The sequence below is a fragment of the Oculina patagonica genome, chromosome 3 (assembly GCF_052425735.1).
Source record: "Oculina patagonica isolate OP01 chromosome 3, crgOcupat, whole genome shotgun sequence".
Lineage (NCBI taxonomy): Eukaryota > Metazoa > Cnidaria > Anthozoa > Scleractinia > Oculinidae > Oculina > Oculina patagonica.
This window is the reverse complement of record NC_135760.1, coordinates 4,577,324-4,604,156: the sequence shown is the minus strand read 5'-3', so window position 1 is coordinate 4,604,156 and position 26,833 is coordinate 4,577,324. Positions and strand designations below refer to the sequence as shown.

At 38.7% G+C, this 26,833-nt stretch overlaps 2 protein-coding genes across 2 annotated transcripts; one reads left to right on the top strand and one right to left on the bottom strand.

The window, feature by feature from the left end:
• Positions 1-3,795: 3,795 nt before the first annotated feature.
• Positions 3,796-20,530, bottom strand: LOC144645131 (MAP kinase-activated protein kinase 5-like). The gene is given in 15 exon segments (XM_078504611.1): positions 3,796-4,005; positions 4,445-4,552; positions 5,259-5,400; positions 5,402-5,417; positions 6,347-6,486; positions 7,588-7,711; positions 8,710-8,897; positions 9,503-9,583; positions 9,899-9,994; positions 12,083-12,172; positions 12,772-12,880; positions 14,655-14,752; positions 15,489-15,564; positions 18,218-18,291; positions 20,205-20,530. Coding segments are annotated over 15 exon segments (1,452 nt in total). The 5' UTR covers positions 20,241-20,530; the 3' UTR covers positions 3,796-3,931.
• Positions 20,401-26,684, top strand: LOC144645167 (uncharacterized). Its single transcript, XM_078504649.1, has 6 exons — positions 20,401-20,802; positions 22,515-22,669; positions 23,760-23,794; positions 24,398-24,562; positions 25,194-25,283; positions 26,445-26,684. The coding sequence occupies exons 1-6, from the start codon at positions 20,466-20,468 to the stop codon at positions 26,626-26,628; spliced, it is 966 nt and encodes a 321-aa protein (XP_078360775.1). The 5' UTR covers positions 20,401-20,465; the 3' UTR covers positions 26,629-26,684.
• Positions 26,685-26,833: the final 149 nt, after the last annotated feature.

Sequence of the window (26,833 nt, the reverse complement as noted above, 5' to 3'; positions counted from 1 at the left end):
TCGTTATATCGGGAATATCGTTATATCGAAGATCGTTATATCGGGGTTCCACTGTACTAAATAAAAGTAGCTGACAATTTTTGTGTTGAATGATTGTTCAACAAAAAGTTGCGTTATTTTATATTGTGACATTCGATATACGATATTCAATACTTCTCGCGAGCGAAACGCAAGGTCAAGCGTTTCCATTGCATTAGTAAATGTAGAGATGTGATTATGTCTGTTCACTGAATTCAATAAAGCTCGCAAATACATAATTTGTCTGTTTCGTTCATACGTTGTATCAGTCCTTTCTAATTTTCCATGAGTATTTTGCTTCGTGTTTTTTGCAGCGATTTCTTGTTAACTCATTCGGTTCTATTGAGTTTTATTGATCGGTCGATCGCAACAGAAAGTGGTACAAATCCCGCCCATTGCCTCTGGCATAAGGCTTGACTGACGTCATCGCCTAAAAATAGAAATGAATCTCCGTTGTATTGCCAATTTTTTTTACCTGCGCCCAAAAATGTAATTTTAACCTAACAAATGGCAGACGATTGCACATGCCCGTCTGCAAAACTAACAGGTTAAAAAACAGAGTTTTTTTAAGTAATTGTAAATAGTCCGGGTTTTTTTTTTCCTTTATGTATTTGTTAATTAGTTCAACTTTTTAAACCACGACTACGTATCACATAGGTGCGGAATTGAATATGTTTAAGAGAAACCGTTCCTAGAGAACTCACTTAATCAAGCAAGCAGGGGTGGATCCAGACTAGTTCAAGTGATTTGCACAAATCACTCAAATGTTTCCAAATATTTGCGATTTTTTTATTTCTCCGGCTCGTTATTTATTTAAAGAAATAAATTAATTTATCCTTCTTGTTTAATTGTTTATTATAAAATAAAACAAAGAAAAACCTTCGTATGTCGTTACTCCGTCGAACAATACACAGCAAATTCAGTCCTTCCCGAGCGAATTCGAAGAGTCTCCGTTCGCGCGCTTTCGTCCTCTGTCGATACTTCCAGATCAACGCGAACAAATTCGTAGGCACGGCTGGAAAAAATTTGTACGCAGTGGGTGGGAGTAGGTGGTATATTGATCTTTTCACGAATCACTCAAAACCCTCTCCGATTGGCCAGAAACACTCGCATTGTCTTTTGAATCACTCAAACTCGGTTTTGATTAGCTATCCAGGCCGCAAACTACTGACAATCGTATATAAACGGAAGCCTCTCCCCGAAAGTCCTTCGTTTGTTCCTATTCAGATTAGCACAGAGTTCAAAACTTGCTACGGAGGAAGAGGGAATTTCAATTTACAAACGCGTTTAAATACTTAAGTCTATGGCTCGAAGCGATCCAGTTTGCCGCAAGGAGGACTGCTCTGTGAACGATATCCGCTTGGTTTTCAAAGAAACGAGAACATATTCCAACCAGGACAAGTTCAGGTTAATAGAGAATCTTTGGAAACCTGGTGAGTTGTTTGAGTTCCCAGTGTCAGTGGAAAGTTCGAAATCTAAGCGACATTTTGTGTGGGGTTGGCTAGCAAGATTTCTCTGGCTAGCGTACTCAAAATATCTAGATGGTGCATTATATATGTTTACCGTATGTATCTTTTGAGGTCCATTGCGGGCGAAATACGAATAAACTTCTCAGACAAATTGCATAAGTATTATATCCACAGTCTGACATTTTCGAAACCCGCCAGCGGGAAATGTTAGTGATTCTGTGTGATTGCAATGGCGAATTTTCTATTTGGCCCGGAGCAACTATACTTTTATCAGCCCCGTTCTTCATGTGGCTTCCTCCAGTATCGACTTAAGAAGATATATTTTTTTGGAAACTAAACTAGTGAACAGCACTTTGCGAACGGTATTTGAACAACTGATTTATTCTCCTACGCGTGTCGTCAGACTGTCGCGGACTTCTTCAGGGAGTTTTACAAATGAGAATTTATTTATACATAGTGTAAACCGTACAAATCATTTTACGGGTTATTTGAATGGATTTACGTATTGGAAACAATTTAAATATTTACGCAAAGCTTTACTGAGTTTTAGCATATGCGTGACTTATTTCTGTTGTGACATATGCGTGACATATTTTATATTTTTGAGGACCTGAGATTTAGTACTAAATTGAGTTCCAATTAATTTGGGTTGTAAAGGGTTAAGAAACAGGAATGATTTTTTGTACAGAATCATGCTTTCTGTGGGGTGCTGTGTCTGTTTGGCTTAAAGTACTCTCAGAAATAAACAGCAAAATTGAAATCTGAAGACACTAAATTTCAAATTTTCTTGAGGAAGCATGCCGACCCCCCCCCCCCCCCCCTTAGTTAAGTTAGTGCAAATCACTCATCAAAAATCCTGGATCCACCCCTGGCAAGTATAAAAAATGCACACTTTCAGTGTTTCACGTTTTTGCTGCTTGCCGGCTGTAACTATAATCTTTTTTCAATTATTTGCATGTGTCGGATGTAAAAATAATAACACACTAGCACGCGTAAAATGTATATGTGTACAGTCAGAATAACTGACTGAAAACGCCGTCTCCACCTCGATGGAACACGCATAATTACCAAGCAATTTGCGCCGGTTTGGCCATGTTTTTTATTGTATGCAAATTCCCATTTTCATTTCATACACAAAGCTTAACTTCACTTAATACAGTCAACTCCCGCCTTGCGGACACCTCGCTATTACGGACACCCCATTATTACGGACAGGAGCTGAAGTCCCCGCGAATAAGAATTACTGAAAAATCCTCCCGCTATTACGGACATTCGCTATAACGGACACGAAATTGTGGTCCCGAAGGTGTCTGTTATAGTGGGAATTGACTGTAACGACGAATTGGCAAAGGCAGTAATGTAGAGCCGCACACTGGAACCCAGGCGTTTCACTTTCCGTTTACTCAAGACGTAGCAAATTTATGACGTCACAAGCTACTCGTTGACTATAACTAACTTCCCGTGGGAACCAGGGAATTTGCTTCACGCTCGCTATAAAGTGAAGGCAAAGAGACTAGGCTGGTAGTTTTACGAAGTCACACTTCCTGCACACTAAAGTGACAACACTTTCAATTCATTCCTGATCTACCTAAACGGACACTTTAGTACTAGTTCTAGCTTTCAATATTTCTGCCTACCTTTCTAACACTGTAGATCAATGCAACTTTACTGTTTCATTCACCACTTCACGTCCACTCGGCTGCTACAACCAAACTGAATGCAAAATTCGTTTCTTCAGATTATAGCCATCCAAGTGTTCCATGAAATTCCACGTCCAATCCACCACAACTCCGGTTTTTTTCTTCACAATTAGTAAATAACCGTTGAAACCTGAGAAGAATCTCACACCACCAAGTTCCCACGCAGCAGTTAAAACGATTCTCAGTTTGTTCACGTTGCCTCAAAAAATAGTTTCCAATGAGTTTCCAATGAGTTTCCAAAATACTTTTGTGTTCATTTGGTTTGGAGTTTACTGCGTACAGGAACTGGTTCATAAAATAAACTCGTGCAACAGCACAGTGCTTTGACCAGTCAGAGCGAAGAATTTTTCCTCGCAAATCAAAACCAATCCTGAGTTGCCTCACGCAACTTTTCCAGCGCTTATCATCGGTTAAATGTTTTCCCGCGCTTACCATCGGTTACACGTTTTCCCGCGCTTGGCGTTGGTTACATGTTTTCCCGCGCTTGGCGTTGTTTACATGTTTTCCCGCGCTTGACGTCGGTTACAAGTTTTCTCCCCCCCCCTTCATTTTCCCCCGCTCCGCGCTTGCACTGATTACATGGTTTCGTTTTAAGTAAAGAATTTATGTTGTCGTTGTCATTGACTCTGACATTCCACACAAAATCCTTCTATCTCATTCTGTCTGTTTTCTGACCTTTCACTGCTGACCTGGAAAGCTCATCCAGAAGCCTCTAGATAGATTATTCTCGTCTGGACAACTCAGTCACATTTTCTTTACAATATCGCTGATGTCTTTTGCTAACAGACGCCTGTCAACAGGTCCGGCAAATGATTCCCCTGCGAAAATCAATTGAAAAACAAAAAAGTTAATCGTCGTCTCCATAGCTATCGTCAGTCTGGAACCATTTACTCAAAATTTATAGATTTGGATATTAAAAATTGCAGTAACCGTGAGGTCGCTATACATATCCTATCTTGCTGTCAAACAGTGCTGTTGTGAGCCTGGACTCATTGTGGATGCGTGAGTTTAGCCGTAGAGAACAAATGAACAAGACTAAGAACAGTCCCTAGTTCACTCATATAGCGTTGAGTGAGATCTATGCGAAAATGACGAGCGGAAAAATCGGTGCGGAGCGCGAAGAAAAGTTCTCTCGCACCTCGCCCCCAGTGTTTGCGTGGTCATCTTTTCCCGCTCGTCTTTTTTGGCTCCTCGTTCGACCATATATAAGTGGTACTACTCCTAGTCTAGAACTGAACAGGCAGAAAGTGATAGTACCGTCCCATGACTGCTTGATGAGAGCTTCCTTCAGTCGCTGTGAGTAAGGATTCTGTTCTACGGCACGACAAACCAGTCTTAGGAGTTCTTTTTCAGGACAGAAACACTCTGTGAAAGAACAAAGAAACTCGAACAAGAACCTTTTTAGATAACCAGAACCATGCAATCTCGCTGATCGACTACTGCTCAGTAATTTTTGTTATATAAAAAAAAAAAAAAAGAAAAAAAAAAGCCGCCCAAAAAATACCAGCGCCCTCAACACTCGGCCATGCTTGCCTCCTATTACGAAACTTCGCCCGCTAGTAACAACCAAGTACAGACATTCTAAAGACAGAGCACGAATTTGTAGTCCTACATCATCGTAACAGGTACTTTTCACAAGGAGGCACTCTTGCTGCCGAGTGGTTTTGGGCGCTGGTGTTGTAATCCAGAGGACTCGGATTCAACCCCTCTAGCCTGTTACTAGCTGGATTTGTTCTCAGTCATCCCGAGTTCAAATCTTCGGACACGCTTTGTATATAGCCAACTGGTCTGCCTCCTGCCAGTTGGGATTTTAACCATGTTTCGCTCTTTTAAAAATATTTGTTTCCCCTGTTACAGTAGCATGCCTGAAAACTAGCTATCTCGAATTTGCGTGCATGACATCTACAGAGAACATTTGCATTTTTTTACATTAAAGGTCTCCAAAGCAGGAGAAGAATTGAGCCCGCGCAACCTCGTTCCAAGGGTCTCTCTCTCTTGGGAAAAAGGTTGGAGCTCACAAAGCGATAAGTCAGTTTTTACTCAAGTTAAATCATCACCAGTCTCTTCTAACCTGCCGCGGCGCCATTTGGAGGCTCAGGCTCTGGTAGAGGAGGAAGCATACAGAACGCTATGACGTCTCTTAGTGACTTGATAGACTCATCATTTCTCGTTCGATCGCCATCTGTGGAGGACGCTGCTGACGCTGCGTTGGTGTCTAGTCAAGAACGAGCTGCAACAAGAGAAAGAGATGCCATTTGTGAGAAACCAAATCTACATTTACTTTACCCTGGGCTTGTCACCTTGTTGTGGTGGTAGAGCTTGCGTGTCTCAGTGACCCCAAGAGCTATGCCGGTGGGGACTTAGAGTCCCTGGTGGGTTCAACCGTGCCGGATTGGTCGAGGGATAGAGACCTGACAAAGGACAGCCCCTTTGCGTCCTCTAAATTTGGGAGACAGTTGGGGCGTTGAGGCCAATGAGCCTAAGCCTCACTGGTCAAACAAAGGAAATAATTACGGAAAACCTTACAACATTAGAGGCGAATCTACCGAAATCTTGGAGGCGGCAGAGACTGAGAAGCACCGTATTCAGACATGACACTTCAGAGCTAAAGCCGCACGGACAGGAGGCCCTTCGGAAAGCAGGGAGGAAGGGAAAGGCTAAACCTACGGATTTGTGGAGGCAGTGTTAAAGAAGCTATCGTTACTTTGTAAACGGCAAGATTCTACCAATGGATCCTCTAGCCTGGTAGCAGTTGCCTATTGTTCCCGCGCCTTAAGGGTTAGAAAACACAGGGGCATTGGTAGTCTGTTGGTTGGTTTTATTTCTGTTCTCGTTTTTTTACGAGGGTGCAGAATGAGTCATTCATGTGAAGACCTTGCCAAGAGCTGCTCCCGATCCCAATTGATTTTAGCAAACGTTTCTTCAATTATGGGGAGAAACATGTTATGAGCCGATTGCGAGGCCAAAGAGACCTGCAGAGCCACCAGAACTATGTCAAGCAAACTGCAAATCTAACCAACGTTCAAGAAAGATCTTAACACATTGGCCAGAGAGAAGAAACAACAAGAAGTCTCTAGGAAGTGAAGAAATGTTATTTCTCGTCAAATCTGAAAGTCCTTCTACTAGTAACACCGCACAAAGAACACAGTTCAGTCTCACCTCAGCTTGAACATGTTCTTTCTCTTTATCAATATGGGGTTTTTAGCTTTGGACACAGCCTTCAGCATCACTGCACGGTCTGGTAACCTCATCTTAGTCAGCTGAGCTGAGTGTGCATTCATCGCCTCCCGGAATGCTTCCTTGTACAATGGAGAACAATAAAAATATCCCATCCCTTTTGAAGTAACAAATTATGTTAAAGCTAAACATTAAATAGATTGAGACTGAACAGCAAGGAGAATTCGACAATAAGCTAAGCATGAGGAGCGGTGAAGCACATTGCGAAAACTTGATTGGCCTGGGAACCAATACAGTTATTTGCCATACACAAATCAGGAAAAAATTGTGTAGCGCATGTATGGTATGAGCAAGTCATTGTTGATACGCTAAAAACACTAAATGCTAGGACGTTTAAAGACTTCTGTCTCTTCGTTAGCGTAAAAATGCCGTTAATAGCATTACTGTCTGTTAACGGCATTTTTACGCTGATGAAGGGACAGAAACGAAACACTAAATTTATTGTTTTTAGCGCATCAACAATGACTTTTGTTTAACTTTGTTCATACAGTTATTTGTCGTTTGTTTTGCTCATTGTAAAAGCTGTGATAGGGTGGTTTTCGAATAAGTGTCTAAAACTAAATCCAAAGTTATCACTCTGGTCAGTCACAAACCCTCGCCTTAGTCCCCTCCCCATTTTTTTTGCCGTTTCTTGCGCCGCTTCCCAACTAACCGAACGCCTGGAACAGGCTATCACAAACGATACAGATAATCCAGTGAACCAATCAAAACTCGAAGCAATTTCATGTAGCCGATATGCGAAGCGTGGGGAAAAATGTGAGAGGGAGCCAGGATTGGTTTTGGTTTTCCTTTTGATTGGTTAAAAAAGTAGCATGCGAATACAGCCGCCTCTCCACGTTCCGATGGAGAGGCGGCTGTATTCGCAGGCTATTAAGAAAGTGACACGAGATTCTTGAACCAATCACAAAGCTTGGTAAAGCAAAACCAAAGTAAATGCAAATTACTTTCCACACTAAATCTGAAAATTCAAGTGAAAGATCACCTAAATAGTAATAGCCTTCTAACCGACTAAATCTCCTAAAAAACCACCTTTTCTTTGAAACCAATTATTTTTAATGTCGGCCTCTACTACGGAACTTTTTTTTTTGTCAGGTATTATTTTCTCAATAGGGTTAAATACATTCCGGGCTACCAGTGGTTAACAGCTGTACAGTAGTACAAACCTCATCTGCGACAATAATTGAAGGTGAATCAAGTGGCACATCAGGAACAGTACCCTCGTTAAGCCACTGGTGCTCAAGTAGTTCAATGACTGTCATCCTCTGTGCTGGTTCCACTCGCAACAAGCTGCACGGACAAACAAAAAACAAACACTCAATCTCTCTAGTAGAACAATGATTCACATCCTTAATACGACTATTTAGAGCAGTTTTCAATTGGAGTGTCGTAAAACCAAAACCCAATCAAAACTCGAAGCAAATACATGTAGCTGGCACGAAGCGCGGGAAAACGTGCGCGAGCGAGTCACGATTGGTTTTGGTTTTAGTTCTGATTGGCTGAGAAAGTGGCGCAAAGCAAACGCAATTTACTTTCGATCACCCCCTCAAGTGAAAAATGGTCCGCCCTCTATACCCTCTTTTATAGGGGCATGTCGGTCAAGAGAAGAACACGTGGGTCAAGAAATATGATGGTATCTGGTCGTTTCTCCCTCGTGTTGAGTCCTAAGATATTTCTACGCCACGGTGCTTCTGTTCACCCAGGTGTAAAAATAGGCCAATTTTTCTAGAGTAAACCTAGCACTGTGTACTTCCAGTCACTCTTTGCTACAGTGCAGTAGTTAGTTATGCGCCACTGGGCTCGTCCAAATTTCACCTTGTAATGCATCATCTGTTACCATGCTTAAAAAACAGTTTGAACAAATTTCAAGCTAGCTTTGAGCCCTAAGTTCCTGTTTTTCTACAATAGGCTTCTTTCGATATATTAAAATTAAGCTTGTTAGCGAGGCCTAGAGGACACAAACAAACAAAAAATAAATATTTTTTAATACACTTTGATTTGCCCCCCCCATGTTAATACTTTTATAATGTTGTACATTACTTAATTTAAATCGTGGAGCACTTGGAAACTAGCGAACAGCTAAGCGTGCACTTGTCCACGTTAAATAAAGTATGTCTATGTCTACATGCTTGTAAAATTTCTTTTGTTTGTGTCCTCTAGGCCTCGTTACCAAGCTGAATTTTAATAATTTTTAATTATATCAAAAGAAGCCTAAATTGTAATTTTACAGCACATTTCTCCACAGTTATGATATGATGAGAAAAAGATGATGATTGACTACTACTTACCTGGCTATGACGTCCTTTGCTTCTGGAGAAATCTTTGACCATTCTTTGTCAGGGTAGTCATATTCTCCAGCCATGATCCTTCGTCTCATCCCTTGTGATAACTGCTTACGAGGCACCTCTGAATAGAATGGTGGATAGCCACACAACATGATGTAGATGACAACACCCAAAGACCACATGTCACAGCTCTAAAAAAATATAAAACAGCAAATAATAGCAAAAATTAGCATACTTGTGGCACGAAATTTTGTGCAAGTTTAATTTCACAGATGACAGATTTTTTGCGTTTCGATAACCTGTGTAGCAATCGTTCATGCCTTTTGGGCACGCAAAAATTGAGGCGAGGGTAAGAATAAAAGGAGGAGTAGTTTGCCCTCGCATCAATTTATCAACCCTCCAAGTTAAGACCATTTTAGTCGCCATGACTAAATTGGAACCAAAGTCACAAGCCTGGCAACCAAAATTGAGAAGAAGGATTGAAAGCGTGAGCTTAATTAACAAAAGATTTTCACTGGTGACCAAATTTGCGCAGTCGGTGGCCAACTGGCCACTAAGGAAAAAATAAACTTGGTTGTTTATGCACGGCCAAAATGTAGAAAATTCTTTATTTCTACGCGGACACTTGCTACGCAGGCTAGCCTTTTGCTGTGAAATATTTTCAGGACGTTAAACCTAAAACTTCAACATAGTTTCGTAGATATTCCAAGGTTACAACGAGTCCCTTTTCAATGTTTCTGCGGTGTGCTGCAAAAATAAAGTTATTGATTGATTGATTAATGTCACAAATACCTACCTTGTCATATGTGTATGGTTTTGTTAAGAAAGGAAATCTTCCTGACTTCTGTGCACGGTGAATTCTTTGGGCTTCTAGTACCTAAATAGAAAAATAATATTTTAAACAGGTTTTTTGTTTGGATTCATGCGGTATGGTTTCAAACAGAGACTTAAATCACTTACAAGTTTGAGCAAGGCTCGAAACATTGCCCTTCTTGCATTCCTTTTTTTTTTTTTTTGCAATGGTGCAAAATGACGTCATCGATATCCTCACTAGTGAGGATATGGAAATTACGCCACTACCGTCCGGGATGTTATTTAGAATTAAATTTATCAGTTGTCTATTTTTCAGTAAAACACTCCGGGACCCATCTTTATATTATAATAAGACAGTGTTATTATGCAGATGCAATACCTGAGGGGACACATAGTAAGGAGTAAACTGTGGTGTGACTAGATCTCCACGATCAATCTTGGCAAAACCAAAATCAGCAAGCTTCACTTTCACATTCTGGTTATGAAACAACAGAAAATACAATTTGATACTCACAATAAATAATAATTCAATAGCTTTTATAGCGCATGCTTCAAGAAGGATGATTGTACGCACTTCACAATTAAAATTTAAAAGATAATCATAATATGCCTTATTATAGCAAATTAACGCTTCATGAAATTAACGCGAATTTCAAAAATTCGCGTTAATTTAAGTCGCGTTAATTTTTGTTAACGTTAATTTCCGCGCCGTTAATTAAGTGGAGCGTTAATTTCCGTGACTTTAATTTCCATTATTTTGGCCAATTTCTCAAAACAGTCCAGATGTCTTGAATCTCAGGAAAAGGCAAAATTTCGTCAGAGTGGAAATCTACCGGACTGAAACTGTAAAGAACGCTCGAAGCGGTCTGATTCCTTTGTGTTGAAGTAAACTTGTTCCTTTTGTTCTCAACTAGTTCTTTTTTCTTTGCGTTTGTCACGTTAATTTCCTTTATTTTGAAATGTTATCCCCTCTTTCGCGTTAATTTCCTTTATTGGGAAGTAATGTAATTTTTCCTTCAATCCGCGTTAATTTAAGTCACGTTAATTTCAAATACATTGACACAAGCGTTAATTTCCTATAATAACCTACTAAATAAACTGACTCAGAAACAACTTTTACCTTATCAACAAGTAATTTATGTCCTTACTGACAACCTGTCCATGGCTGGGGGGGGGGGGGGTAGCCGTAATATACCCTACATCTAGTTATCTCGTTCCCAGATAATACAATACAATACATACTTTATTGACTTTCCCCCTAGAGGCTTTTCAAAGACAATGAAATAAATACAATAATAATTTAAAACTACTTAAAAACTCTAAGAAGATATTCATACTTAAAATTAATTAACTAGGATTAAGAATCTATAAAATCTTTGATAAGTTTACGTTTAAGATAAAACTTAAAAGCAGATACTTTCTCGAGAGTTTTTAGAGAGCTATCCATGGAGTTCCAGATACTGACTATTCTGTAGTAAAACGTCCTCTGACCACTGGCAGACTTGAAGAGAGGAATGTTCAGATCTCTTGTGTACTTCATGTTTGACACAATTAAATGTTCACTAACTATTTACTAAGTCAGTGAACTCAGTAAATTTGAATTTAACCATTGCACATTCAGGGCTTGAAAAAAAAAACATTAATTCCAGCTTGCTGTTTCCTCTCAAGTTTTACTTGCCTGGGGGCAATAATATTCCACTGTGGATCACAAATCAAACTTGGGCTATAAAATAATATTTATTTTTCTGAAGACACGCGGAAACAACTTTTGAGCATCAATTTTTCAAGTTGTAATCCATTTTATTCATTCCCAGCCATCCACAGCCAAAGACGCTTGTTAACAGTGTCAGTGCGCTAAAATAGCAATTGTTAATAAATTGGGACCATTATTTTAGGTTTTAAAACCCTGACAAAGACCCTTTAAGTGCGGAAATCTTGGTTAACTAGTTAACTAGTCCAGTCCCTGAACTCTCTCTTCCGTGCGCCTTTGAATATAGGGGCTGAACCCAGGCGCGCGAAGAGAGAGTCCAGGATAACTTGCATGCGCATGCGCCAGTTTTTCCCCCAAATTGGAGGAAAAACCATATTTGGCAGCACTTTTGAAAACGCGCGCGCACAGATGACGAGTTTGACTGCGCAAACATGTACTAAAGCAGAATCACCGGGATAACTTTAAAAAGCCTAGCTTTGCAGTCAGTGTCTACTAAAAGCTAACGGCCAAAACAAAAATCGTTATTTTTTTATCCGTCAACTATTCCAAGTATTTTGTAGCTGTTTATTGAATTGGTTTTGGATGCAATTGAGCATAGTTTTTTTCTTGCATTTATTCACGCGCTCAGTCGCGTAGTTAAATTCGTCATTTGAGCGAGCCAGTTTTATCCAAGTGCGCGCGTCCCAAGCAAGTGACGCCACACTCCTCGCTTCTGATTGGTTCGTTTTGAGCATGCGCATGCAAGTTATCCTGGACTCTCTCTTTGCGCGCCTGGGTTCAACCCCTATAAAGGGCGCGTGGAAGAGAGAGTTCAGGGACTGGACTATCAGTTTTAAAACTTGCATTAATTACCTCAGTTTTGTCCAGAAGTAGCAAGTTTTCTGGTTTTAGATCTCTGTGAGCCACATTAAATGAGTGACAATGGTACACAGCTAAGGCAATCTGAAAAATAGTAGATAAAATTGAATTCAATTTATTTTTGTGTATTATAATCAGACACCAGCCCCAAAAGGGAAAACTTTAAATCTTTAAATTTCAAAGTCATCTACATTCAATGCAATTGTTTTTTATTTTTATTTTGACAATGAAATCGATGTATTTATTCAGTGGCAATGTCATAACTTGGTTGTCCAATTAATATTTGAATTTTTGGCACCAAATTTGACTTTGAAAGAACTGCATTTGGAAAGTATAAAATTGTACCTCCCCTGTATTTCAGTGACATGATTGACCACCTCTATAACTTTTAAGACTTTTTTGCCTGATACATACACGATATGCAACATTACTGAAATTAATCAGTAATCAGATCTGCACAATAACCTATAGTTTAGGGGTATACCTACTATATACGGAGGAAAAACGTTTTTATCTTTTTTTTTTTTTAACGTTTTACCCATTTCTATCAAAGCTATTACTTTCCTTTTGTTTGTTTTAGTGTTTTATGAAATACCATATACTGATCAGCTGAATTTAACTAAATACCACATGGAAAGGTTAAAAAAATTAAATATTTAATAATGACAAAGGTTTAATCTCACTTGTTTGGTAAAATCAACAGCCTCTTTCTCAGTAAAACGTCTTTTTGTTCTAACAAGCTCAAAAAGCTCGCCTCCTTCCATTAACTCCATGACCATCAAAATTCTAGGACTGAGAAACAATGCAAAATGTAACAAGGTAAAGTCTGTGTCCGAGCCAAGTGGCACATACAGCGGCAGCTTATCCCGGTTTCCATAGCATTAAGCGACTAGGAGTATGCTACTCCCCCCTGGATAGGATGCTAGTCCATCGCAGGGTTACCCCCCAGCAGTAAATTCGCTGGTACCCATTTATACACCTGGGTGGAGAGAGGCACTGTGAAAGTAAAGTGTCTTGACCAAGAACACAACGCAGCACCCCAGCCAGGCCTCAAACCAGGGCCGTTCGACCCGAGTCGAGCGCGCTAACCATTAGGCCACATTGTCCAGGGCTGTCACTAATTTTTCGAGTAGGTGGGGAAATGAAAAATGTAGCCGGGGGACAAGATTTTTCTGTTGTAGGTTGTTGAGGGGGGGGGGGGGGGTAGGGTTAAGCAAACAACAAAAATTGTTTTTAATACGAATTTGTTTTTTTGCAATTTCTACGCCACGGTAACTTACAACTTTCCTTTTCTCATCGGCATTCGACAAGAATTTGACAAGTTTTCGAAAGTTATCGTTTATTATGGAATTTGAAACGGCCTGACTTGTGACTAACGGCGTGACATAAAAGAGAAGTTGAGGAAGACTGGGAATGAGTGAAAGGAACTTGTGACCAGGACCAAAAAAACATGGCGTCGGGAACGTGTTGCGAACGTCAAGCTGGTTTGTTTTTGTTTGTTTTTCTTGAACCAAAACCACTGCTTTGAGAAATTCACACAATGAAACTTTCTGCACTTATGTAGAATACTGAGATAAGCCAATGTTTTGTCATACAAAGTTTGTGTAATAACGCATACAAGTTCTGTACGACTGATTTGAGAACTTTGCAATAAAAAATAAATAAGAAAAGTTATCCTCTTACGTGATGTTGTTTGAAAGCCAGTTACCACTGTTTGCATTGAAATGCGACTTCAGAAATTGAAACATCCATGGAAATATTTCCAATTTCCATCAATCAAAGTTTGAAGGGGTTTCCAACAACCTTTTAAGCGAGCGATCATAAAAGCGAACTGGTGATAAATAAATTTTATTCTGGGGCCAACACTCCTGAAACTGTTTTTAACAGGTGCAGATTAAAGTCTTTTGTAGCTAAGTTGTCAAAAAGGGCTTTGTCTCCCTAAACAGTCAGAATAAACACCATAAATTAAAACAAAAGGTACAAAACTTTTATTTTCAGTGAGCCGTCAAAAATATTGTCGACATGCAGTATGGTACTGTCAACGTTGTATCAAATTTATTTTCTAAAAAGATCTGTAAACCATTTTTCATTCCTGTTTTCCAAATGCAGAAGACTTAAAAATCTTGAAAAAAAAAAGTCTTGAAAAAATCTTTTAAATGTCTTTGCTGTGTTATAAAGCTAAATTTGCTCAAGTTTCTGTAGTCTTCTGTCAACATAAAATTTATTTATCGCCAGGTTAAACTTGATCACTTGTGCAAAACGTCATTTCAACTCGAAACTCAAGACTCTAAAATTTAAAATGCTCTATCAGAAAGACAGCTGGTGCCATCGTGCTAAAAACCTTCAACAATGTATTTATAAGGATGTCAAACAGCCAGTGAAGGATAAAAACTCACTCAGAGGTCTTGCAATTTTGGATTTTAGAATTTAGATGATGTCTCATGAAAACCACGAATACATGTACCCTTGCCATTCACAAGATTTGAGAAACTACCTTTAGTTAGAGACTCATAGATTTACATTAACCCCTCACATCACAAACTTAAAAAAAAAACACTTCACTTACACAAGCCTCATTTCTCCAGGGAATTTAAAGTTGATGGCATAAACATCTATAACTGACACTATATGTGAATGACCACTGCACAAGTAATGCACCTTAGCCTGCAAAGTAATTATTGCAAAGTTCTCAGGGTTTTTTAACTAACTGAAGCAGACAACCAGCTTTATCTATAATAAAACCAGTAAATACTAATCCAAAATAGCTAGCAATTTCTCACAAGTTGTGTTTCCTATAACATAAGACTGTCCAGACTCAACCTGAGACCACGAGACCTACTGAATGATGAGACTCTCACATGAATAAAGTCTTCTCATGACGTATTAGATAGCAATAGAGCGGTTCACTTGAGTGTCGAAAGTTAATTGCGTTTGCTTTGGTTTTGCATTACTACGCTTAGTGATTGGCTAAAAAATGTCGCGCCACTTTCTCAGCCAATCAGGAGTAAAACCAAAACCAATTGTGACTCGCTCGCGCACGTTTTCCCGCACTTCGTGTCAGCTACATGTACTTGCTTTGAGTTTTGATTGGTTCACTGGATTGTCTGTGTCATTTGTGCTTGGCCAGACTGATTACTTTGGTTCTGGTTTTACGACACTCAATTGAAAACTGCTCTATTGCATTGTTAGTGTAATTATGCCATGATTTTTTTAATTGGAAAACACACTCAGATTTCTGATAGCCACCTTAATCTTTCACAGAATCTTTAACACTTGCTTCAAAATTTCTTGTAATAATTGAACACAGGATGAAGAATAATTATTGTTACCAGTATCAAATATTACCACCAAAATTGTTTATATGTAGCCTTAGTGTGTAGAATGAAATTAATATAATTACCTCTGTTCTGGCTTTTGGAGAATCCATAAGACATTTTAAGGCAAACTGCTTTCCTGTTTTGTTACATGTGCATAGCCTTCAGACACAAAAATATCTCAATTCAGCATGTAGTTAATATATTCATTTAAAAATAACTACCAAAGGAAAAAAAATTAATTGCTAACTCCACAATGACTCTGTGGACTCTGTGAAGTCAATGGTAAACACGCCTGAGCACAAATTTGCTGAGTGATATAATATGCAAATTTACAGGAATTAAAAATAAGGAAGGTGTGTAGAGAAGTGCTATTTCCTTAATGTAAAGCTTAAGGAATTATATGACCTCAAACTTGCGACAAAGGCGATACGGTAAAATACTGGTTATATCCCCCCTTACTTATAAACCCCCTTGGTTATAGGCCCATCTACCTGGAAACAAAAACATACATCTGGTTATAAGCCTCCCCCCCCCCCCCCACCCAGATACAAGCACACCTCTTCTGGATGACAGTACGGAACAGGGCTAAATGTTGCTTTATTATGATGACTATTTAACTTAAAAATGTATCGTGCTCAACATGTTTCGAAAGATTTTTTTATTCCACTTGAGCCCACCCAAAATCCCTTATGAAGTTGTACATGTATAAGCCCAGGGCTTAATTAACAAATAAAGAAGCCTAAGCCATGTTTTATACTGTCATAAAAGTACACGACGGGCATTTGAGAACACGAGGGAAATGTAGAAAACATGAGCCGCAGGCGAATGTTTTCTACATTTCTCGAGTGTTCTCAAATGCCCGGAGTGTTTTATGACAGTATAAAACATGGCTTAGGCTTCTTTTCTTTGCTTTATGATATAGATTTTAGACACCGCGAGTGAAAAGTTTAATTAAAAGTATGTACAACAAGAGCGAGTAAACAAAGATGAAAAGCAGAATTAATAGTTTACGGGAAGACCAGAAAACTGACACAATTTCATTCAGTATTCGACGTAAAATAAGGCTAAGCATTTCAGGTAAGTTTGTTACCTTTTAATCTTGATCTTGTCTTTTTGAACTTAGATAAACCTCACCGACTGCACCGAGTGCAATTTCGTCTCAGCATAATATTATAGTAGTCTCGATGACATCCGTCCCTTGCTTCGTTCGACTTGAACAAGGCGTATAATTTCCAGAAAAGCTATTGCTTCGGATATTCCCGTAAACCTTAATTGTTGTCACAATCAAGTTCCAGTATGAATAGACGATTTAAGAGGAGATTGTTGAAGAAAATCTTCGAAAGAAAACTCTCTCGCTCGCTTTCCTTGTGAGTTTCATTCAACTCAAGCAGTGGACACCGTGCCACAATTTTTCCCGCCTCACTTAGTTTACATCAAAATGAAATGTCCAGTGGATTTATACTTAAAAAGGAATTTAATAAAACAATTATTCCATTCGCCCTTGTTGGATACGAGTGGTTATAGCCAACGAACAGTCAACGACGCCCGAAGCACTTGAGGAAAGCTGACGAAAAACAATAAAACATGATTTTTCTATGTTTTATACTCTCGACTGATAAAACATAGGTTTTTAGCCAATCAGAGCGCGCGTAGATTCCTATCTATATTATAATAATGTATAACCAGAATTTTACATTATGCATTATATACTACTTATTAACCGAGAGTGAGGTCATTACAGGGGAATCTCAGACCGAGGCCGTGATGTATTGACCGAGCGACAGCGAGGTCAATACATCAAGGTCGAGGTCTGAGATTCCCCTGTAATGGCCGAACGGACGAGGTTAATAAGTTATTTATTATATGGCCTGTAAGCACTGTGGCTCTCTTCGTCGCTCATACTAAAGAAGTATCGGTATGCTTATATTTTTCTTTCAGTTATTGAAAAGATAGTTATATTTTGTCGGCATTTTTTGTTGTTTTTTTGCCCCCTCGCTAGTAGCTTTTACTCAAAACTCAAAAAACCGTCGAGCCGAGAAAAAGTTTCATAATGCCCGGTCATTACAAGAAAATAATGCCCGCTCAGCAGCCAATCAGAGCGCGCGTACTATTGTAGACATATAATAAAACCTGATAATGAACTATTTCTGACCAATCATTCCATGTTCATTTCCTTGAACATTTTGCAAAGAATAATACATTCAAGTAATTGATGAACAAACTCACAAATGTTAGAAAAGGGATGCCAAGGAACACTAACAGAAAGGGGGCAAGAAGGCAGAAATTACGCAAGCTGGCTTCACTTTGGGACAACAGAAAAGAATCACCCCCAATAAATTGAACAATATTAGTCAGATTATTCTTGACTAGTCTTTCTAGTCCAATAAGTATTTAACCCATTGGCTCCTGTGCCGGCCTAAACCGGTCTTGTTTGGATGGCACTTTCTCAAAAATTCCTAAACTGCAAGCAAGCCCAGTTATAGGCCAACAACTGCAGCAAAAAGATAAGAAATGGAGAAAAAGGAAAGGCAAGAAAAAAAATGAAAAACGAAAAGCCTTAGAGTGGAAGGGCACTTTCTCATCCAAAAAGCTATCTCCAAATTGTGATTAATTTTGTGCACATGCCTGAACAACAATGACCTAAACTCTGATGATGGTGGAAAGAAAAGCATGCTTCCAGGTTGCAAGTGACTTTCTCAGTAGTTTGGAGCTTAATTAGCTCATAAATGACGAGGTAATGTCAAAAACATCCAAAAAATGCGGGTTTTTTTTAAAAAAATCTCCGGAAGTCAATGGGTTAGTCAAAACATACCTGACTGGCCCACTGATGCCAGATCCAAGTCTCTTATTCCAGTCAATTGTATAGTCATCTTCTATTGGAGTGGACTATGGTTACAAATTGACATATGTTAGCAAATATTCGTGACAAATTATATATATGAAAATCTTTTGGTAACAAAATAAGTTTATCACCCTCAAATTGCAACAGAATAATAATGATGATGAACTATGATTGTTTTCAATGTACATTGACAAAGTAATTTTTAATATTGAAACAAAACAGGAGTGTTTTATAGACTGAGGTCCTGCCAGGGGGCTCCTCGAGTCGCATGTCTGAATTTCAAAATGCTTGGTGTCGCTGGTTGTTGTTTGTTCCAATTTCATTTCATGTGCTGTCACTAATTGTCTGAATCACCCTTGTCTGAATTTACCCTGGCAGGGCCTCTTTGATAGCATAGGGGGACCTTATCAGAATAGAGGCACATTTTAAAACACACATACAATGAGGAATTCTTATTAGAATGGAACACTTATTGGCAGAAGGGAGTAAAATCAAATTATAATTGTGGCAGTGAGGTGTGAATGAGGTCAAATTAGAACCAAAATATATTTTATTAGACTAAAAGTTGATACCCAAAATTTAACCCAAAAGGATGGACCTTTTTTCTCTGCATATAATAATATTAATAAAAAAGAAACAGAAAACAAAAGACAGTTCCATTCAGTTGTTGTGTCTACTTTTTATGTTCAACTACAAGTATGAGGGGGGGGGGGGGGTGGGGGTGTAAACAGGATATGATAACTACAAAACCCCACAGAAAAAAAACTTACAAAAACTGCAATACCGTATTTGAATAAACCGTAATACCGCAGGTTAAAATAAAAAATTCTGCAACGCCCCACAAAAGATAATGCAAAACAGCAAACCTTTATGCTCCCTCTAGTATCTATTCCATTTTTATATGCATGAAATCTATGTTGGTACATAAACAACACAAACAACCAGGCAGGGTTTACACTCTTTGTCAACCCCCCAAAAGTCACCTCAAAATTTATATCCAAAAAAATGTCCATATATCGTCAAATATTTATAAAATCCAAAGAAGTCCTTCTTGCCTCCTCATGACTTTTTAAACATACCGTATTTTCTCGATTAAACGCCGGGCCCCGAATAAACGCCGGGTCTCCAAGTTGTATTTGAAAATCAACCACTTAGACAATTATTAAAGGTTGAATATGCTTTAAAAATAATGTCTAATTATATAGCTGTCAAAAATAATGAATAAAAATCATTTCTTAGAAACATAGGGCTTGAAAAAACTCCTGAATTCAAATAAACGCCGGCCCTATAGGGCCAAGTTTGAAATAAACGCCGGGGGCGTTTAATCGAGAAAATACGGTACATACATACCCCCCCCCCCCCCGGCCAATTATTATTTTGGTTTACCCAGTGTTGCACCATGTGATGCAATTGTTTCACGTGTAGAGGAATGCACATTTTTCAGCTAGAAAAATGCACAATTCTCTTTCTGAAATGGGACAAAAGACAAATCAGTCTAAGCAAGTGTACTGGAGAAGAATAGCGACTATCGTTATATATATTGCTTGTATTGCCTTATTCTATTTTTAAAACACTCCAACACATGCTTAATATGAAGTGGGCAGGAGACTGAAGTAGTACGTCGGGTCTTCTATACACCCATCACTGTCTATGAAAAATCGACCCATCGCGTGAAAACCTTGGCTTGACAAAAAAGGTAGTCACCCTCAGAATGTTCGGCTCTACCTCGAAAATAAAAAAGATTTAAAATATGCGTACAACACCTTAGCTTCGCCGGTGTCGAATTCAGACGACGACACTATACGATGACAATTCGAACTAATAAATATATACATGAAGTGTCAAACATCGCCAAAAAAAAACCTCGCAAGACTTGTAAGAAACCGGCAATGTTCTTGAAGAATTCTTAACGCGCCACCCTGCAAGAAAATAAAGACACATAGTTTTGACTTCATACCTTGAATCGCACTTCCCTGCTGTCTCCGTCCGCCATCTTCCCGAGAAATTATGAGATCATCTTTAGTCCGCGTACATAACGTAGAAAACTTCCATGAAATTTACCGCGTACGTCAAAAATAGTGGCTTCAGAAAAGTCTCTGAGTTTTGATTGGTTCGTGTGCTGGAACAAAAGAAATACTCGAAGCGAGGTAAAAAGCGCGATTTTTCGAAAATCAAAATACGCGAACAAAGTCGTTGGTTTAAACTTTTCACCTTTCCAATGGCCGAAATTCTTGAAGAATTTGACCAGCCATCACCTTCCTCTGCTGGATTTTGCCAGCAGATCCCAATTGAAGACTATGACCAGAGATCGGCTGAAACGACGCAAGCTGCTCTTCACGGATTGATGGACCATCTCGAAGCCAATCCAGAAGAATTTTACAAGATTATAAGACGAAAGAAAGCGGATAATCTGAAGTTGATGCAGTTTGTGAAGGTTAAAGTCATGAACAAGTTGCAAGATGATTACCTCGAGAAGTACTTCCCTGAAGAGCAATGCCAGAGAGATCTGGAATGTCTGAAGCGGGGAATGGCCTCCGCTTACGACTATGCACAAGGTTTGTCATCAATCAGGGAAAATCGATAAAATAGTATTCATGCCATTAGAACATCAATCAATCTGATCAGTACATAGATTGCGCTTATCAAAGGCGCAAAGGGCTGAACATCAGTGATGACCTATCGAATCAATGGCATCTATTTAGCACGGGTTAAAATATTCAGAACGAGTCACTATTATAAAGTGAGTGAGAGATTTTCTCATATAATTGTTCATGGTCAGGTAACTGACATTGATTTAGTTGATTTATCAATCAGGGGCGGATCCAGGATTTTTCAAAGTGGGGTGGCTGTGGGAGTCCAAATTATTTCGGGCCTGAGACCCATATTCCATGGGGCCGTAGGCTTCTTCCTCCTAGGGGGGTCTGGGGGCATGCCCCCTCAGAAAATTTTGAAACGTCAAAGCCTCTTAGACGTGATTTCCGCGATTCTGAGCAGCTTTAAACATCTTTCAATTAAGTTATTAAACCGCTGTTTTTCCTTGATAATTTGCAAAACTATTCATTCCTCGACTTACCTTGAATTATATTTGGGACAGAAACTCTGACTAAATCTATCAGATCTATGAACAGGGATTGAAATTTGAAGTAAACAATCCACGAACTTACACGAAAGAACAGATATGCGTTGTTTTGCTCACCCACGTGCATGGAAATTTTTTAGCTCTTGGCAAAGTGGCCTGGGGACATTTTGGTAAGTCAATGTTTTTAGAACAGCGGCTTTGCTTGAGAAATCGCTTCGATGCGAAGAAAACGGTTAGACAACTCGCCAAAAAGATTGATATGGAGAAGAAAATCACACCAGCAAGGCTAAAACAACTCCTGAAAGATAAAAGGAATGTAACTTTTTAAAATTATACACACATATTAAGTTATATTAAGCACAGAAGTTCGTAAAACAGGCTGTCTAAAATCTCCTATTTCGGATTAGTGGCCGTCCTTAACTTTTAACGGCCGCCTGGCTAAGGAAGGTGAATGTTAAAAAATATGTCATATTTACTTTAGCTAAAAATATAAACACTTTTTCACCTTACCCATTGTCATTGTCCTTATTTTCTATTTAAATGTGTTTATATTCATTTTTTTGGTGGATCAAGGGGGGTGGCTAGCCACCCAATCCACCCCCCCTGGATCCGCCCCTGTCAATTCCAGGGAAGCTGTAATGCACCTGTCAATGGTAAGCCCCAGGGTGGGGGGGGGGTGGCAACCCACGGGAATTTGACATCGTGAAGCTCTCCCAGGGTCAGGGGTAGGGATTTTGACATCTAAAATGGTCTGCTGGGTTAGAAATTTAAGAGGAGATTTTTGAAATTTGACATTCACTAGGTGCCCAGGGGTGGGGGATTTGACTCTGGCTTCCATGGAAATGAATGGCCATTCATTTGTAATACTACATGTATTAAAAACAATCCCCACCCCCTAAAATAACCCACTTTTCAAAAGGGAACTTGCCAAGATGAATGGAAGTCATATATTACAATGTAACTTACAACAAAAGTAACATGCAATGTACATCAAAGAAGGTCATAGAAACAATAAAACTCATTGGTGCTAATCGCAATGAATCTTGGAAATATGCTTTCATGTGATTATTGACTGGTCATTGATTGGCTGTGTAATCTAATTGGCTGTCTGCTTCTTTAAGAATGATCTTTTGTTTGTTGGTTGCTGAGGTCAGTTAATTAGCAATGATTGTGTTTTTCTTCTTCAAGATGGAAAGAGAACAGGTGTTAGGTTTTCTAGAAGGTTGGCCGAGAAAAAAAATTTGCCAGACCCTTTAGCGTCAAGTACACCAAGGAGACGACCAGCACCATCTGCACCTCCACCCCCTCCACCACCGCCGCCGCCTCCACCAGTCGGTAACATGGTAAGTCAGTATTCATATAAGATAATCACACATGTATAAAATTCATGACACTTAACATAAAATCTCTTACAATTAAGCTCTTGCGGGTTTAATTCCAGGGCCGTAGGCAGGGGGGGTGCCATGGGTGGATAGGGTCACCCTGCATACATGACTTACTATGTGCATGGGCAGGATAAGCCTTCATAATATATTTTTTGAAACCTGAATATATAAGGGGTACTTATAAGAAAAGGATGTTGTAGTATCCAGTTCGAACTGGATAGTGGACCTGCAAGAAAACCAGGCAGGGCCAAATTGAAGCTTCCTTTCTAAATATTGTAATTTACGTGCAATGATGCTGTATGTAGTTTTAAGATATTGCTGCTTTTGTCTACAGTTTTATTAAAAATAATAGGAAACTTATTAATAAACTATTTAGAGCCATAGGCAGCATCTTGCATGTTTGGTTGCGAGCGTCAGAGGGGTGAGCGTCTCGCGGGGTCAGGGAGAATTTCTTCCAAGAAAATTTTGAAAAATCAAGTTGTTTAAAGGAGCTACTGGTAGATCATGGTATTTCAGGTAAATCTATTTATTTTTGTTAAGAGCTGTTAAACTTCAAATTGGCAGAGCAAAAGTCATTTATTGGCAAAATCACAGCCACGTAACAAACAAGGATAAGGATGATTTTCATGCATTGTAAATGACACTTTCACACAAATTGAAATAGACTTGAAAAAAGTCAGGCCGACATTTTTCAAATTTACATGAAGGCAATCCGTTTTAATCTTCTCGAATTTTACCCATCCATGCCTTTTTTGGCCTTTCTGTGTTCCTTTTGAGTTATTCTACAGTTTTAAGTGGTTATTGTGATATTTCAGTTAATTCTATGACCATTTGATCAGTGCTGAAATTGTCTAAAATTGCATGACGTTTGACATTTCCTGCATTCCAAGAGTCATTTTAACCCTCACTCCCTGATGAGGCGGACCTTTGTGGCCCGTGGGTGGGTGCGGACGCAACCAATGCACCCCCCCCTGCCTACGGCCCTGCTATTCTTCCAACATTAACACTTTTGATGTATTAATTTTAAATGTTTATCTTTTTATTTCAGTCTACAGCTTTCATTTCACCTGTAACACACAAAAGGTAATTTCACTGTTACGTTAATGCAAAGTATATCATTTAACAAAATTGTAAGAAGAAATGGCTGAAGTGTTTTTCAAAATTATTTTCTGTCTCACAAGAGATGGAAGAGACAGATATAAAACTAAATAGGGCTGAAGTATTTCATTCACAAAAAAATGAAACATTTGAAAATAGATAATTTATAAACAGATTGAGAATAATCCAAAAACAGATTGGACAGAGAATAAGCAATCCAATCCAATAAGCAAGCCTGATATTTTTAGCTCTTAAGTTATTTCAGGGAGCTTTCTCTCCATTTGTTTTTTTTTGTTGTTGTTTAATATCTTCAAACTTAAGATAACACCGAGTTAAGGAGGTCTTTGGTAACAGTATTTAAGGGTACCTGCAATTATGTTGCCTGCTATTCCATCTCATCCTACATGTCATCTGCTAAATATACATATTGTAATTATGTGCTAAATATTATGGACACTTGCTATCATTATAAATGCTTTGAAAGATACACTTAAGAGGAAAACTCACCAACGTTTTATATAATATAAATTGTACGTTTCTTTAAATTATGTATAATATTTTTTTTTCTTTTCTCATCATCTTACCTAGATTGACACATTCAGATAACTTGCCTGGGACACCTTCTGGGACATTTTACCAAGAAAACAAAGTGGTCCAATCAATAAGAAATATTGCCCCAAGACGAAAGCTCCGTGAGATTAATTCCACCTCAACCTCAACTGTGACATCGCAGTGTAATGCAGATCGTGTTGAGTATGTTTCGATTAAAATTTAAGTAATCCTGCTCATACTTGTTATAATTGTGGTTCCTACCCATTCTAGTTCTTTAGTTGCTTGGTGTTACATCCACTGCAAACTTATACACAATGTAGCAATGGCTTTTCATATTTTTCCCAGTTGCTACTGCCAGTGGGAATACCACTTCCCACTTTTTCTTTTCCTGCCTCCTAGCCTTTGAACTTTCTACGCCCTTTAATCCTTCACCCCCAACTGGAATTAAATCCAAAACCAATCGTTACTTGCTCACAGATTCTTTCACACTTCGCATCAGCTATGTATTTACTTCAAGTTTTGATTGGTTCACTAGTTAGATTGAGGGGTATGATAACCACAAAACCGTGATGAAAAACTTACAAAAACCGCAATATCACATTGAATTTAACCAAAAATTAATCCATAAACCACGAACCGCATAGTCTAGAAAACCATAATACCATAATTCTATAAAACCGCACCAAAAATAATGCAAAACTGCAAACCTTTCCGCCCCCTCTAAGATTGTTTGTGTCCTTTGTGATTGTTCAGAGTGATTACTTTTTATTAGATTTGGTTATTATTGACGATCAGTTGAAAACTGCTCAAATTTTATTTTTCTTATCAACAGCTTAAAGAAACACTCACGCGCTCCTTCACTGATAGAAAAGAAGGATTTAGCAGCTGCTAGAAACAGCTTGAAAGCTACCAGACCTGCTGGGTAAGAAATGGGATGGCAAAAATCAATTAACATTGGTGACAAAAAAATGAAGATCTACTTAATTAGTTCTAGCTTGAATATGGAATATTGAGCATTTTTTCCTCAAAACTTAACATAGATTCTCTGATGATCAAAGAAGATTCAAAATTACTTCTCTTCTGCAGAGGCTGCAATCCTTTTGGTCAGCACTTACAATCACAACTTATGGCCATTCTGCACAGACTCAAAGTTTATTTCACTTACATTTGACAATTTTTGAAGGGGCTATGTCAGCCAATTTTAAGCAATTTCGGCACTGACCGACTGGTCATAGAATTAACTGACAATTATCACAACAACGGCTAAAAACTGTAGAAGGACTCAAAAGAAACATGTTTTTCAAGTTTATCTCAATTTGTGTGGAAGTGCCATTTACAATGCTTGAAAAACATCCTTGTTGTGTGGCTGCATGGTTTTACCAATAAATGACTTTTACTCTGCCAATTTGAAGTTTAGAGCTCTTAATTAACAAAAATAAATAGAAGTACCTAAAATTGCGTGACAACGCCCCTTAAATGTCTCCTCACATTATGTTGTGTTTTAAGGTTTCCATTTTGGACTGTTCTGAAAATCATGCAAATCGACTACTAACATTAGAGCTCCACAAACTTTTCCTGACTGGACACTTTAAGTACATTTTAATACCTCCCATAAGTAGAGACCTCTCCCAAGTAGACAAGGCTGTCTGCATATGAGAGGTTTGACTGTAAAGTTTACTGTTCACACCCAGGGGGTTCTCCCTATAATGCCCTGTAATGGGGAGACTCCACCCAAAAGGGTAGGGATCTTGGTATTTAAAAGAAATTTTAATTAAACAGCTCAAAGGGATGCACCTTATGGCTGTATCATTTTAGTCTATTAAACGCTACATAAAAATGACAGTAAGACTTCCTGTTTTAGGCATAATTTATGTCATGTCTTTCCGGTATATGAAGGGGGTACCTTTTTTCAAATATGACAATTAAAGTCATAAAAGGTATACGAAAGGGGTACCTTTTCTGTCAAAATGGTATATGAAAGGGTAAGGGGTTGGACCTTAGGGCGGAGCCTCCCCTTATAAAACTTTTTAGGTGTTCACATGTAATATTCGCCCTCTAATCTGTACATCTCTTTTTTCTTCAGTTCTCCTGACTCTCCATACCAGCTAAGCAAGGCGCGGAAGGAAAATGAACAACAGCAGAATGAAAATTATTCCATGTTTAATATGGAACTGCTTAGAAAATTTAAAAATACCCGAAGCCCTTCAAATAGTCCATCAGGAAAAATTGTAATGAGTGGAGATTCTGGATTTGAGAGTCCTCCATAGACATTCAGTGGTGGTCAATTAATTATTTCATTGGTTTGATATAGACATACAGATGTCTCACAATTAGTAACAGTAAGGAAACAATACAAAGAAGTAGGGGGACAGAGGGATCATTTCTCAGTAGTTCAAATTTGTCGGTGCTCTCTTTATTACACAATGTTGCCAAAACTTTTCTGTGTCTCCAGTTTCCTTCCACCTTGGTAAT